At 35.6% G+C, this 14664-nt stretch overlaps 1 protein-coding gene across 2 annotated transcripts in view; it reads right to left on the bottom strand.

The window, feature by feature from the left end:
• EPHA6 (EPH receptor A6) overlaps positions 1 to 14664 on the bottom strand; it is a 930608-nt gene that overhangs the window by 128729 nt on the left and 787215 nt on the right. For both annotated transcript variants that reach the window (XM_025376846.1, XM_025376848.1), the window contains one exon: positions 7405 to 7466. In XM_025376846.1, the coding sequence (XP_025232631.1) occupies positions 7405 to 7466 (62 nt within the window). The remainder of the gene's footprint in view (positions 1 to 7404; positions 7467 to 14664) is intronic.

The following is a 14664-nucleotide window of genomic DNA, read 5'->3' as shown; positions in this document are numbered from 1 at the left end:
AACCTTGCCTTAGCTGTGTCCCAGAGATTCTGGCACATTGTATATTTATTCTCATTAGTTTCAAGGAACTTCTTGATTTCTGCCTTAACTTCATTATTTACCCAAAAGTCATTCAGGAGCAGGTTATTCAATTTCCATGTAATTGTATGGTTTTGAGTGTATTTCTTAGTCTTGAGTTCTAATTTGATTGTGCTGTGGTCTGAAAGAATGTTATGATATCAGTTCTTTTGCATTTGCTGAGGAATGTTTTACTTCCAATTATGTGATCAATTTTAGAGTAAGTGCCATGTGGTGATGAGAAAAATGTATATTCTGTTGCACTGGAGCGGAGAGGTCTTCAGATATCTATCAAGTCCATTCAATCCAGACCTGAGTTGAAGTCCTGAATATCTTTGTGAATTTTCTATCTTGATGATCTGTCTAATATTGACAGTGGGGTTTTAAAGTCTTCCATCATTATTGTGTGGGAGTCTAAGTCTCTTTCAAGGTCTCCAATAACTTGCTTTATGAATCTGAGTGCTCTTGTGTTGGGTGCATATATACTTAGGACAGTCAGCTCATCTTGTTGAATTAAATCCTTTATCATTATGTAATACCACTCTTTGTCTTTTTTGATTTTTGTTGGCTTAAAGTCTGTTTTCTCAAAAACTGGGGATGGCAACTCCGGTTTTTTTCTGTTGTCCATTTTCTTGGTAAATTTTCCTGCATCCCTTTATTTTGAGCCTACGTGTGTTACTGCACGTGAGATGGATCTTTTGAAGACAGCATATTGATAGGTCTTAGTTCTTTATCCAGCTTGCCATTCTGTATCTTTTAATTGAGGCACTTAGCCCATTTACATTTCAGGTTAGCATTGTTATGTGTGGATTTGATCCTGACGTTGTGATGCTAGCTAATTATTTTGCAGACTTCTTTATGTGGTTAACTTATAGTGCCACTGGTCTGTGTACTTCATTGTGTTTTTATTGTGGTTGGTAATAATTTTTCCTTTCCGCATTTAGTGCTTCCTTCAGGAGCTCTTATAAGGCAGGTCTGGTGGTGATGAATTCCCTCAGCATTTACTTGTCTGAAAATGACCTTATTTCCCTTTTCTTATGAAGCTTAGTTTGAATGGATATGAAATTCTGGGTTGGAATCTCTTTCCTTTAATAATGTTGAATATTGGCAGCCAATGTCTTGTGGCTTATAAGGTTTCTGCTAAAAGGTTCTCTGTTAGCCTGATGGGCTTCCCTTTGTAGGTGAGCTGGCCCTTCTCTCCGACTGCCATTAACATTTTTTCTTGTATTTTGACCTTGGAGAATCTGACAATCATGTGTCCTGAGGATAACCTTCTCATCGAGTATTTCACTGGGGTTCTCTGCATTTCCTGAATTTGAATGTTGGCCTGTCTAGCATGGTTGGGTAAATTCTCATGGATGATATTCTGACATGTTTTCTACATTGGTTGCATTCTCCCCATCTCTTTCAGGTACATCAATCAGTCACAGATTTGGTTTTTTTACATAATCCCATATTTCCTGGAGTTTTGTTTATTCGTATTCATTCTTTTTTCTCTATTTTTGTCTGCCAGTGTTATTTCAGAAACCCAGTCTTTAAGTTCTGAGATTCTTCCCTCTACTTGGTCTATTCTGCTATTAATACTTGTGATTGCATTACGAAATTCTTGCATTGTGTTTTTCAGCTCTATCAGTCAGGTCAGTTATGTTCTCTATATTGACTATTTTGACTGTCAGCTCCTGCAACATTTTATCATGATTTTTAGCTTCCTTGCATTGAGTTAGAACGTGGTCCTTTAGCTCAGTGAAGATTTTTTTTAGACACATTTGGAAACCTAGTTCTGTCATCTCAGCCATCTCAGCCTCAGTCCAGTTCTGACCCCTTGCTGGAGAGGTGATGTGGTCATCTGGAGGAGAGAGGACACTCTGGCTTTTTGAGATTTCAGTGTTCTTGCACTGATTCTTTCTCATCATTGTGGGCTTCTCCATTTTCAATCTCTGAGGTTGCTGACCTTTGGATTTATTTATTTTTTCCTTTTAATGGTCTGGCCACTTTTTCATAGGGCTGCTGTAATTTTCTGGGGGTCTGCTCCAGTGCCTGGTTGCCTTGGATTTTCCAGTACCTGAAGGTATCACCAGTGAAGGCTGTGAAACAGAAAAGATGGCCCTTCCTCTGTGAGCTCTGTTCCAGGGAGGTATGGACCTGTTGCTAGTTCCAACACACTTGTAGGAGGTGGCTGGAGACCCTGCTTGGGAGATCTCACCAAGTCAGGAGGATTGGGATTAGGTACACTCTTAAAGAAGCAGTCTAGTCACTCTTTTGTAGAGTAGCTGTGTCCTACTGGGGTACTCCTTCTGCCCCTGGTTGGCTTGTGCTCTCTGAAGCCTGGAAGCTGGAACCACTAAGTTGCTGAACAGCAAAGATGGCGGCCCACCCATTTCTGGCCTTTCCATACTAGGGAGAATTCAAACCTCTGTTGGGCCGGAGAACACAGAAGGGGGTGGCTTGAGGCACCAGTTGGGATGCCCTGCCAGTGAGGAGGAATAGATTGGTTAAAGAAGCAATCTGGACATGTTTTGGTAGAGTAGATGAGATGTGTTGGGGGATCCCTTCTATCCCTGGTCAATTTGGGCTCCCAAAGCCCAGAGACTGGAATGGCTAAGTTGTCCAAACAACAAAGATGGTGGCCTGCCCCTCCCCCAAGGAAACTCTATTCTGTCCCAGGTAGGAGCAACAATGTTGCCAGGGGCTGGCTGGAATTCCAAGTCAGTAGGTCTTATCCTGCAGGGTACCCTGGAAGTGGGGCCTGCAGACTGATGGTGCTCTGCCCCCTGGATTCAGCTCCCTTTTCAGGGGTATGTATGGAGGTCCAACTTGTTACCTTGCCTGAGTTGCTGTCACAGCAGCAACTCCAGGGACCCCAGAGCCAGCATATATAAAGCTTCCAGGACTCTGTGCATCTGAGTAGCTTTTCTGCCAGGACTTCACACAGTTCTGTGTCAGACTGAAGACCCCGGTGGGGTGGGTTCATGAGAGTATCTCCTGACCCAAGCATTGCAAAGATCCATGGGAGAAGTGTGGTTTCCTGGGGTCACACATTTACTAAGCGCTTCCCTGGGTAGGGGAGGTTCCTGTTGCTCTGCGTTGCTCCCGGGTGGGTCATTGACTTCCTTTTCTCCATTCTCTGTAGGTCAAATTGTTTCCCTGATCAGTCCCAATGCAAGTACCTGGATGTTTCAGTTGGAGGTTCTGTATTATTCACCCCTTTATTCCTCTCTGTAAGAGTCACACACAGTAGTTGCTTCTAGTCAGCCTTCTTGGTCCCCACCCACTGAACATTTTCATTGGATGTTCCACAGACAACTCAAATGCAACATGACCAAAATTAAACTTAACATTTCCTTCCAACTACCAGTCCATCCTGTTCCTCCTCTGTATTATTTCAATTGATAGCACCACCTTCCACTCACTTTTCTTGCTCCCAGCCATCCTTCCCTGAGCATATTTTGAGCTGATTTCCTTACTTGATTAAATCCTTCTTGCTTTCTTTTATTAACTTCTCCTACATTTTTGGGTTATAGATGACCCCCTTTCTTATTTTCCTAAGTGATTTGCATTGTAAAAAATGTAAGTATAGGCCAGGCACAGTGGCTCACGACTGTAATCCCAGCACTTTGGAAGACTGAGGCAGGCGGATCACGAGGTAAGGAAATAGAGATCATCCTGGCCAACGTGGTGAAATCCCGACTCTACTAAAAAAAAAAAAAAAAAAAAAAATTAGCTGGGTGTGGTGATGCACACCTGTAGTTCCAGCTACTTGGGAGGCTGAGGCAGGGGAATCACTTGAACCTGGGAGGTGGAGGTTGCAGTGAGCTGAGATCGTGCCACTGCACTCAAGCCTGGTGACAGACCAAGACTCTGTCAAACAAACAAACAAACAAAACAGTAAGTGTTCCTTTTCTCTCATGACAAAGGATTTGAGGTGTGAGCAAAAGGCTGCAGTATGAACACACCCTCTTGCACTGAAACCAGTAGTATATTTAGTATTATATTTTGGTATAACTGAATTTTGCGATATGATAAATCAGATATAACAAATGTTATAAAACAAAATATTTTGTGGTTGACATGTGGCATTTCAAAGTTATTCTATAGCTATATTTAGTTTAGATTGCTAGTTAATATTGTTATAAAAATGGGAAGTTCTAAGTGGAATGTTCTAAAATGGGAATTTCTAAAATTTGGAGGTAGGTGGTTTGCAGGTAAGTGCCCCAAAAAGTATTTACTAAATCCAAATGTATGTATAGCTGGAAAAAGCCTGTATGGGGATAATGGTCAAGGTTATACTTAATTTGCACCAGTAAATTTTAGTGAAATTAGAGAAAATACACTACTGTGAATTAAGTGTAACCTTGACCACTATCCCCAAATGGGCTTAGAAAAGTTAAAAAATCCAAACATTGGTGAGGCTGTGCCTTCTGGGCAGCCAGGCTGCTGCTGAGCTGCTTGCTAAGTCAGAATGTATTCAATTTTAAAATTAAAAATACACACGGTCACACATACATCCCTTCTCTACACACACGTATATATTCGCACACCAGCCCACACACACACTTGACTACACTGTCCCTCTGCTGATATATATCTGGAAGAACGTCCACAAGGATCCCAAACGGTATGAGATTCATGAATCCAGTGCCATATGAAAGCCAGCCAGCCACCAGCACTGACACTAAGATGTAATCTTGTAGTTAGTAGTGCTACCACTCCTTCATAATAAAATAGCAAATTGAAGCAGTTTTCAAACAGTGTGGGAGACCAAAGGGAAATCATTTCTGCTTCCAGTAAGCACAGAAGGCTATTAATGAGCCACGGATGGCTCCCCTACTACACAGTGCACTTAGTCACTTCCTCCTTCCTGTGCTCACATAAGCTGTGATTATGTTCTAAAGCTGTAGTTTGAAAAATGACTTTGCTTTTGAAAATTTATGGGCTATATATATTTATGTTTTATTTCTGCTTGTCATGGGGAGTTGAGTATCTGTTATTGACATAAAGTTTATAAAGCACTTTGAGTTTCTAAGAAGAGAGATGATTACAAAGAAGGGTAAGAACATTAAAGAAGAGTAAGATGGAAGTATTGACCCTATTTTTCCATTCATTTGATTTTTTTTTTTTGCATTATAATAATGTGACTTTTAGAAACTCTATGCCGCAAAGGGGACATAGACCACATGAGGAGATGGTAGTGGACTTATAAGGAAAAGTAGTAAGCATTTTAATAAAATGAATTCATAATGCATGAGAGCATGGCTTTTTGAGTCACAGAGACTTGAATTTGAATCCTTGCTCTGCCACCTGCAATGTGTCACACACTATTCTATAAGCTTTACAACAATCAATTAATCTTTATAATAATTGCATGAAGTGGATGAGTAAACAGAGGGACAGAGAATTTTATAATGAGTAAACAGAGGTACAGAGAATTTGATACCATGCCCAATGTCACACAGTCCATAAGTAGAGCCAAAATTAACTGAGATAGGTATTCAGGTTCTTTCCTCCTAGAATCTCTGATAATGTCTTACATACACAGTATATAATAAGAGCTGGACAATATTAGGCTTTAAAATTTAAAGCATAAAATACACTACTTCTAAACATGTAGTAGGATGTTTAGAAGTAAATCTTTTATTTATAACATATTATTGTTTATTTATAACATTTAATTGATTCATTATTCTGCAGAATAAAATATATAAATTAGGTGAGAAGCTACTATTTCCCACCTTATTTGCTTGTGGTACTCATTTGATCCATTTTTGGCAGCAATTTAGATTGAATATCTGCTATATTGTTTGCCATTATATTCTGCTTTAGAATACAGCTGATGCAAAAATAAAAAGAAGAAAATAAAAAGAAAACCAACCTAACCCAAGCATCATTAGATAATGAGTCATTTTGATATGTATCTGATAAAAATGAGTTTTTGAAGAAACATAATGGAAGGACATTAGTATACAAGCATTTCAAGTACCATAGGTGGTCCTGATAAATTATTCTAAAATAATTTAGAACAGGTGAAATGAATACAAGCTATAAAATAACACATTTTTAGAATGGCTACAGAGAAGAACAAACAGTTCATGTCCCCAAACACCTCTGAATTTCATTTTACCTTACAGAGCACACTTGGTTGAGAGTATACACTGCATGAGCAGTATTGCTCTATAATAACTTGATGATTTTGCTGAATTCAGCTTCTAGGATTGAATCTGGACATCAAGCCCAGTCAGAGTATAAATATATCATCACTGCTAGCGTTCAGAGTAGTTGGAAGAAGAGGACCCAGAATGAAGAAAAATAAATGAAAATGAGATCAAGAGAGAAAGATGAGATGCAAACAGAACTTATTCACATAACATGGGGCAAAGAATGAAGTGAAGTGTTTTATTTTCACATGAAAATAAAGAAGAAAAATAATGTAACATTCCAAGTGGCAAAGTCCAGCCATTTTGTAAGTGAGAAAAATAGTTATCTCTCTGTAGATAGATAGATAGATAGATAGATTGATAGATAGATAGATGATAGATAGATAGATAGATAATTAAAAATGCAGTGACATGCAAATATATGACCTTTGCTGGGGATGAAAAATATTTACTATAGCAGTTATTTTCTGTATTTCATTTTTTCACTATCAATGAATATTTTCATAGCACATGATGGTTTTTCAAATCTTAAATGTATTATAAATATACCTTGAAATATAACTTCCTGGTGCCTTCTCAGTTTGTGTTTGTATCACTATCTATAATAAATTACTTCTTGTACGTACTATACTTTTAAGGATAAATCACTTTAAAAATAATGTTTTTGTAAAAGAAATCTCTGCTAAAGAAGTTTTATTCCTCCTCCTTTTGTTTTCTGAATAGTCAGCCAAATGAACTGAAGAAGGACAAAGTTAATAGAACATTTTCTGAAATGAACTTGAGTCACTGTTGGTACATACAGATCAGTTAAGGAGTTCAGCCTTATAGATATAGATAATACATACAGTATCGTACTACATAGTTAAATGTGATAAAGCAAAATTAATGACTGTGAGGCAACTGAGTTTCATTTCATCTTTCTTCATGATAACATTATTTGGTATACACACACACACACACACATATAGCAAGTGAATTTATAGGAGAAATCAATTATGTTATTGAGTGTACATCCTCCCCGCTTAGTAACACTCTAATGTATCACAGTATCAGGGAAATGCACCCTAGAGAAAACACTGCTATTCTTCACAGAAAATCCATGAATAACATTATGCAAAAATTAATTTATGATAAATGATTTAAATATAGAACTGAGAACAGCTTATTTAAATGCCATCAGAAAAGAACACCTCACCCGCAAAAAGGAGTCTAGGGATCCATTCTCCATATATTCCACCACAATCATTACTGGTCTGCCTGCAAAAGAGCAAGAGAACACACATGGATTAGAGCAATTACGAAAATATGTGCTGCAGTTAAGAGATACCCAGCTGTGGTAACTAAATTATTTGTATTTTATTAATAGGAATTTCATTTTCCAACCTGCTTCTATAAAAGTGTTCATATTATACATAGGCATCTCTATATTTCTTTATAGCATTATTTCCTTTTGAGTTCATAAAAAGGACATGAATTACAATATAAATTACAAAGGAATTAGGTACTTCTTTTCCTAAAGCCCTGCAATCACTTGTTTAGATTATGTTCTTTTTGTCCTCTAGTTTTTCCTTAGAAAACAATCAACGAGCTGAAGTAAGATTTAAGCAGTTATTATAGCTGCTTTTGCAGTTATGGTACAACTTCTAAGGCAGTACAGCAATTTTGGCTGACTTATATTAGAGTGGGCATTTCTGAAATATTCCTAAGGCAAAGCAGAAAGGAGAAACTCATAAATTCTCTTTAAGAAATTATAAACCATCGGTCATAGTCTGATTTTAAGGGCCTTTAAGCAGAAAAATTTTAGATTGATGAATGCTACAAAGCTTGTAGGATTTGTAATAGCTCCTGATTATGTTTTCATTGGACATAGATTTGATCAACAGAGCAACGATAGCAGTACATGAAAAATAAGTAACTCTGATTTTGTAGTCTGGTACAGAAGATAAGATCAGAAACTGAACATAATTTCTTTCCTTTTTTATCATATCAATTGTTACACTGTTACAGTTCCGAATACACCTCTATTAGGTAGAATATTTGACATAAATAACTGATCTATTTCAAAGAAGTGAATGCATTTGTTCTGCCCAATTGCCCAAGTTTAAAAGATAAACTCATTTCAGATGCAGGGGAAGTGGTATTCACCTGAAATAAGCATGTATGACATATTTAGTTTTTACTTCTGTGTTTCTCACCTCTTGTTGGAATTTTTAACTTTTCAATCTGCACTGTGCACAGTTTTTCATTATAAACACGAAGGAGATCTCGAAAGAACTGATGTGTACTATTGATGGAAATATTAGATCTCATTGTAATTCATGTTCATTTTATGAACTCAAAGCCTTGTGGGTTAGAAAGGGTGACTATTATGAATTAGTACAATGTATGCAAATGCTAGACTTTACATTTGAATCTATATTTTAAATAAAGATGTGCTAAAGGTTAAATCTATTAATAAAGCTCCCAATTTATCATGCATAAAATTACAATCCAAGGAAGTTTTCCATTTGTAGTGAATATTAACCTATATTCTATAATGTTCCTCGAAGTAATTAATTTTACCCAAATATGAATAAAGAACTTTATTGGCAATTATCGAGGTCAGACGAACTGTCAGCACTCTTGTGGGCAGGGATCTAGAAGATTCAGGTTTTAAACCTTAAAGTTCATCATGAAATCTTTTATTTGGCTATACTTTCAGGGAGCTTGGGGGTAGGACATAGATAGAAACACTGAGGTAGCAAGGTGAGGAAAACAAAAGGTCATTTTTGTACTTAAATATAAAAATTCTGAGTCCAATATTCCATTTTGAATGACAATGGATTCTGAATGTTAATGGGAATAGTTGGGTTATTACAATGACTGCCTGATGTCTTCTTCCCCTGCCTGCAGAGTCACAACTTTTTAATCTGTCTTGACCATTGCTGTCAGAGGAACACTTTTAGTTTTTATTGTCTTTAACAAACATTTATCTTTCCCTTAAGAATGCCAGTCTTATTAGAATAAAAAGAGCTTGCAAGCATTTCACTGGTATTGGTACATGCCATAATTATGTTTCTTGTGCAGATATGGAAATTGAGGGATAGAAAATTAAAGTACTTGTCCAAAGTCAAATAGCTGGTAAGTGGCAGTATCAAGTAGTCTGTCTCAGAGTTTGAGGTCTTAACCATTATGCTATAGGTGCCTTTCAGAAAGCATTTATAGATAAAAGCTCCAAGTCTCACCCTGTTAGTCAATTCTTTCCAGTGATGCACCACATCTTTCCTAACTAGCCTTTGTATCCACGGCTCTACCAGTTGTTATTAGTTCTTCTATTTATTTAATCCTGTCTCCTTCTTCCTTTACTTGTGTAGTCACCTGCCAGGATAATCTCCCAATTTGCTTCTCTCTCTAATCTCACCATCTCTCCCCACTCCCTTAGAATTTATACAACACACCTCTTCCCTAAAAGTCTCTCACAGTGATCGTTCTTATAGTTTCATTTCCATCACATCTATTGTGTACACTATGAAATGTTGTGCATGTTTTTATATTAAGTTGTTTTTCTTTCTTATTTTCCCATAATGCTTTGTATCCTCATTCACTGGGATTCTCAAGGTCACTTGCCATGGACCTAATCATAGTAGGTACTTCATGAAAACAAGTTAACTTTTCTTGATTTTATAATTCCTAAGAAACTGACTCTGGAGTATTTCAGCAGGATCTGATTTATGTGAATACACAGTACTTCGAAATTAGTTCCATCTATAACTCTTTGGGAGATACTTTAGGCAATCTTAAAATTCATCAGTGACAAGTTCTATCTTCTCATTAAGAATAATAAAGAATCAAATGAAGACTTCCCTGGTTTCCTGTGAATTAGAAGTTTCGCATTTGAACTCTTAATCTTTTGTATTTTGTGTAGTAGCATCAACTGAGAATAGCTGTTAATTGAACTAAGAATTTTTTTTTTTTTTTTAAACTACTGCTCCATCTAGCCTGTAATTTGTTTTGGTTTTCAACGGGGAAGAAGCTAGTCATACTGTGAAGATGATAAGCAACTTTACAATCCATTATTACATTTTATAATCAAGAAAATAGATAAGTACAAGGGAAATTATGGAAATTAGGATGTTAATCTTTAAATCTGTTTTAGGTGAGAGAAGTCTATTGGCAACAGTGTTTTTTGGTGTTTTCCAATATGTAAAAATTATATATTGCATTATTGTTCTTGGAAGATATATTTGGAAGTAATTTATTATCTCCTTCTAAATTTTCAAAATGTTACACCTTATTTCCCTTTGTACAATTTTAGCCAGTCACCCCTTGTGCCTCATGTCACAGAATCATCTTAGTATTTGCATCATACTAAAGTCAGTGGACAAACCAGGCTTCTTGAATTAGTCAATTCTTGAAATCCCCAGATCACTTCAAGTCTCATGTATTTGATTTAAGAGACTTTCAAAGATACTTTACAAGTCACCAAACTGAATTTCTTAGGTTTTCCTTCATAAATATCCCAGAAATGGTTATATATTTTAAATGGCATTTGAATGAAGATACTCTAAGAAATCAGTTACTGATATTCTGGAGACAATGGATTGCAAAAACCCCTTATCATACTTTTCTGTTATAGACAAGAAAAATTATTTTCTTACATTAAGACTTTAAGGGAGTATCGACCAATATATATTTTTCAAATGTTCCCTAATACTTCTGATGATTTTGATAAAGGTGGTGTGGATAAACTATATAATCATAAGACTACACTTTTCTTATGTTGTTGTTAAAGAAAACAAAATAATTCTTTAAATGTTCCATAGATACCCTGTTTAAAGTATTTTGCCAGTGAAATCCTTTTTTTTTTTTTTGCCTCAGAGAATATTTGTGAAAAAAGAGGATAAGAGAGATTTAACATTTTCATATAAGTAATGAGTTTGTGCTGGATGTAGTATGCTCTATCAGTCTGGCAATTTCTAATGTGCAGTCAGTAAAATGAAGAATCAAAACAAATCTCAACAACCTCAAAACTCTATTCCAGTTTAGATCATTCAGTTATTTAACATTCTATCAAGTTTATATTTTGTCTACCAGTTAATAAAATTTGTGGTGATAACTTAGATTGACAGAGCGCCTGTATTTTTTCCCCCCAGTTGCAATTCAGGACTCTTTGGACCAGTTATTTAATCTATTCTACCTTCCACATTTCTGTTGTAGAGACAGTGAATTACAATTATAATCTCAAATGGGTTTGATAATAAATGAAATATTCTTATGCCTCCAAGGCACTCAGAAGACATGGATTATGCCATTTGAACACAGTTATATTATATTAAATCATTGTTTTTATTCACATAAGTACTCAAATTAAAGAACTATTTTCCTCTTATAGTGTTGCCTGATGATTATCAGATCACATTCAAAATACATCTCATCCTCATTCAGTTCAAATCCAAACTTTTAACATTTGCCTTGAACTTTCTTTTCCTCTAATAATCCTGTGTTCTTAAAACATCACCATCCATCTAGTTATCCAGGTTTGAAACTCTTTTGTGACATTGGACTTCTCACTTTATTAAACCCTTTCTAGTTCATAAATTATGAAGTTCTGCTGATTTTACATAAAATCTATTGCCACTGCCCATATTCTGCCTTTGCTTTCTCTTGCTCAGTAATATTTTACTGGTTTCTTTGCTCCTATCTGGTACCCCATTGTAAGCTAACTCTTGCAAAATCATTGTTTTTGAACATTCAGTGATACAAAAAAATTTTTTAAATGCCTACTAGGCAGCAAGTACTCTTCTGGGTTCTGGAGACACATCATCAGTCAATGTAAAATCTCTGCTCTCACAGGGTGTATAGTACAAAGGGCACTAGAAATAATTAAACAGCCAATTAGTAAAAAGGGCTAATGCCTCATTCCCCTATTTTAAGACTTCATTGTTTATTGCGGAATTAAAGTCTAAATTGCTTGGTAATTAAGTTCATTTACAATCTCTTATCTACCTTCATTTCTAGTTTCACCTTTTACTTCACCCTGTTCCCATATCTCCTGTTTTTCAACTAATCAAGGAAGTGAAAGATGTCTACAAACAGAACTACAAAACACTGCTGAAATAAATCAGAAATGAAATGAATAACTGGAAAAACATTCCAAGCTCACAAACTGGAAGACCGATATCATTTAAATGGCTATACTGCCCAAAGTAATTTACAGACTCAATGATATTCCCATCAAATTACCAACCTCATTTTTCACAGAATTAGGAATAAACTATTCTAAAATTCATGTGGAACCATAAAGAACGCAGATAGCCAAAGCAAGTGCAAGCAAAAAGAACAAAGCTGTAGGTATCACATTATCCAACTTCAAACTATACTATAAAACAACAGTAACCAAAAGAGCAGGGTACTGGTACAAAAACAGGAAAATAGACCAATGGAAAATAATAGAGAATCCAGAAACAGCCACACACCCTAACCATCTGATCTCCGACAAAACTGATAAAACAAACAATAGTGAAAGGACTCCCTATTCAACAAATGGTGCTGGGATAACTGGCTAGCCATATGCAGAAGAATGAAACTGGATTCCTACTTTTCACTATACACAAAAATTAACCCAAGATGCATTAAAGATTTAAATGTAAGAACTCAAACTATAAAAATCATAGAAGAAAACCTAGGAAATACCCTTCTTGACTTTAGCCTGGGCAAATAATTTATGGCTCTTTTTCAATTTCTCTTGGTGATTCATAATTTCCTGAATATTACTTTACTTGTATCTTCCTCTCTTCTTTGGAAGACTGCCTTCTCATTACCTCTACTTGACAAAAATCATATACTTTTAAAACAAGCAGCTTAAATATCATCTCCATTGTAAATTCTCCTATGAATTTCTCTCTGTTTTAGGAAGTCTTGATTGTTTACTTTCTCCTCCCTTTATATCTCAATCAATTTTAGAACACTTATGGTAGAGTATTAATGTTCACAACATAGGTGTCTGTCTCCCATTCTAAAGTGGCCTTGAACTCAGGACATAATGCCCAATTCTTCTCTATAAAGTCGCTATCTAAGCACAGAGCTAGGCATAGAGTAGATATTCAATTTTATATTTTTTGAATTGAATGTCAGAAGGAACACACACATATGAATGTTCTCTAAGAATAATTCCAGACCTACAAAAGATTTACTGAAATAACAGAATGGCAAATCCAATCATTTTTAATCATAAATTACTTACATTATCAAAACTATTGTTGTGAAGACAGCAAAATTCACATTTCAGCTCCACTACCTAGTAGTTGCATGATCTTAGGGAAGTTATTTTAGCTCTTTCAGTTTTTGCATATATAAAATGAGAATAATATCATGTACTACATAAAATTTTTGCAATAATCAGGTGAGAGCATATATAATTAGCATAATGTCTGTCACTAAAATGTTGATGTCCATCTACTTTCCTTTCCTTTTGTGCATAGGTATCTGCTTCTGTATTGGTATGTTTGCACACTATGTCACAAAAAGTTTTAAAACATAGAAAATTTTTATACTTTATCGCAGATTGGTATTGACATGAAAATTATTTCATCATCTTTGGCTAAGTAAAGTAAAATTATTGCTAGTTACATGTTTCATATGATGCAGTAAACTTCCAGTTTTAGCACTAAAATTCTTGTGTCCCAGGCAAACTAGGATGATGGCTTACTCTATATTTTGCCTGGCCAGCACAGCACAGTTGAAGTTGTAAGATGAGAGTCACATAGCCTGATATTGGAGATGTTTTCCCCTTTGGACAAGTAACCTTTTATAACTCACTTTTCAACTCACTGTCTCTGTTTCCTCATTTGAATATTATATATTTCTCATGGGCACAGTTTAATTTCCTCATTTGGTTATTATTATTGATTTTATTATATATAGGCATATTATTATAACCTCCTCCTTAGGGTGGTGAGATGAAAAGGATAATGTGCTTAAAACAGAGGATAGAACCCAATGCTGAACACTGAATCACCCAATAACTGCTAATTAAATGAATGGCTATATGTTGAGTATTATATGTTACCTTACTGACCAGATGTTGAATCCTAAGCTAAGAAGTGGCTTGCAGAGCTAATAAGGTTCATTAATAGAATGACTAGTGTTAGTAAATTTAGGAGCTCTCTGGATGGTCTCAAAGGTCCATTTAAATCGTATATGCCTGAAATTGACAGGTTTGAAATTGCTTCAATGAACAAGATGGTTTCTCAGAGTAGAGTAAAATACTTTAAAGAGTATTTTCCTATTTTAAATAGCATAATATATAGTTTCTTAACAATAACATCTGCTAAAAGTAGGTTCTTATTCTCATTAACAATCTGTGTTGTATCTTCTGCACTCTGTTTACAGATTTTTGCCTGTAACATGCTTTATGGGTTAATTTAGAATTGATGGTTTTAATCTTAGAGCTATTTGAAAACCCTCAGTTTATATA

This window comes from Theropithecus gelada, chromosome 2, assembly GCF_003255815.1.
Source record: "Theropithecus gelada isolate Dixy chromosome 2, Tgel_1.0, whole genome shotgun sequence".
Taxonomy (NCBI): Eukaryota; Metazoa; Chordata; class Mammalia; order Primates; family Cercopithecidae; genus Theropithecus; species Theropithecus gelada.
The sequence above is the reverse complement of the archived record's forward strand: the minus strand, read 5'-3'. Positions and strand labels throughout refer to the sequence as shown.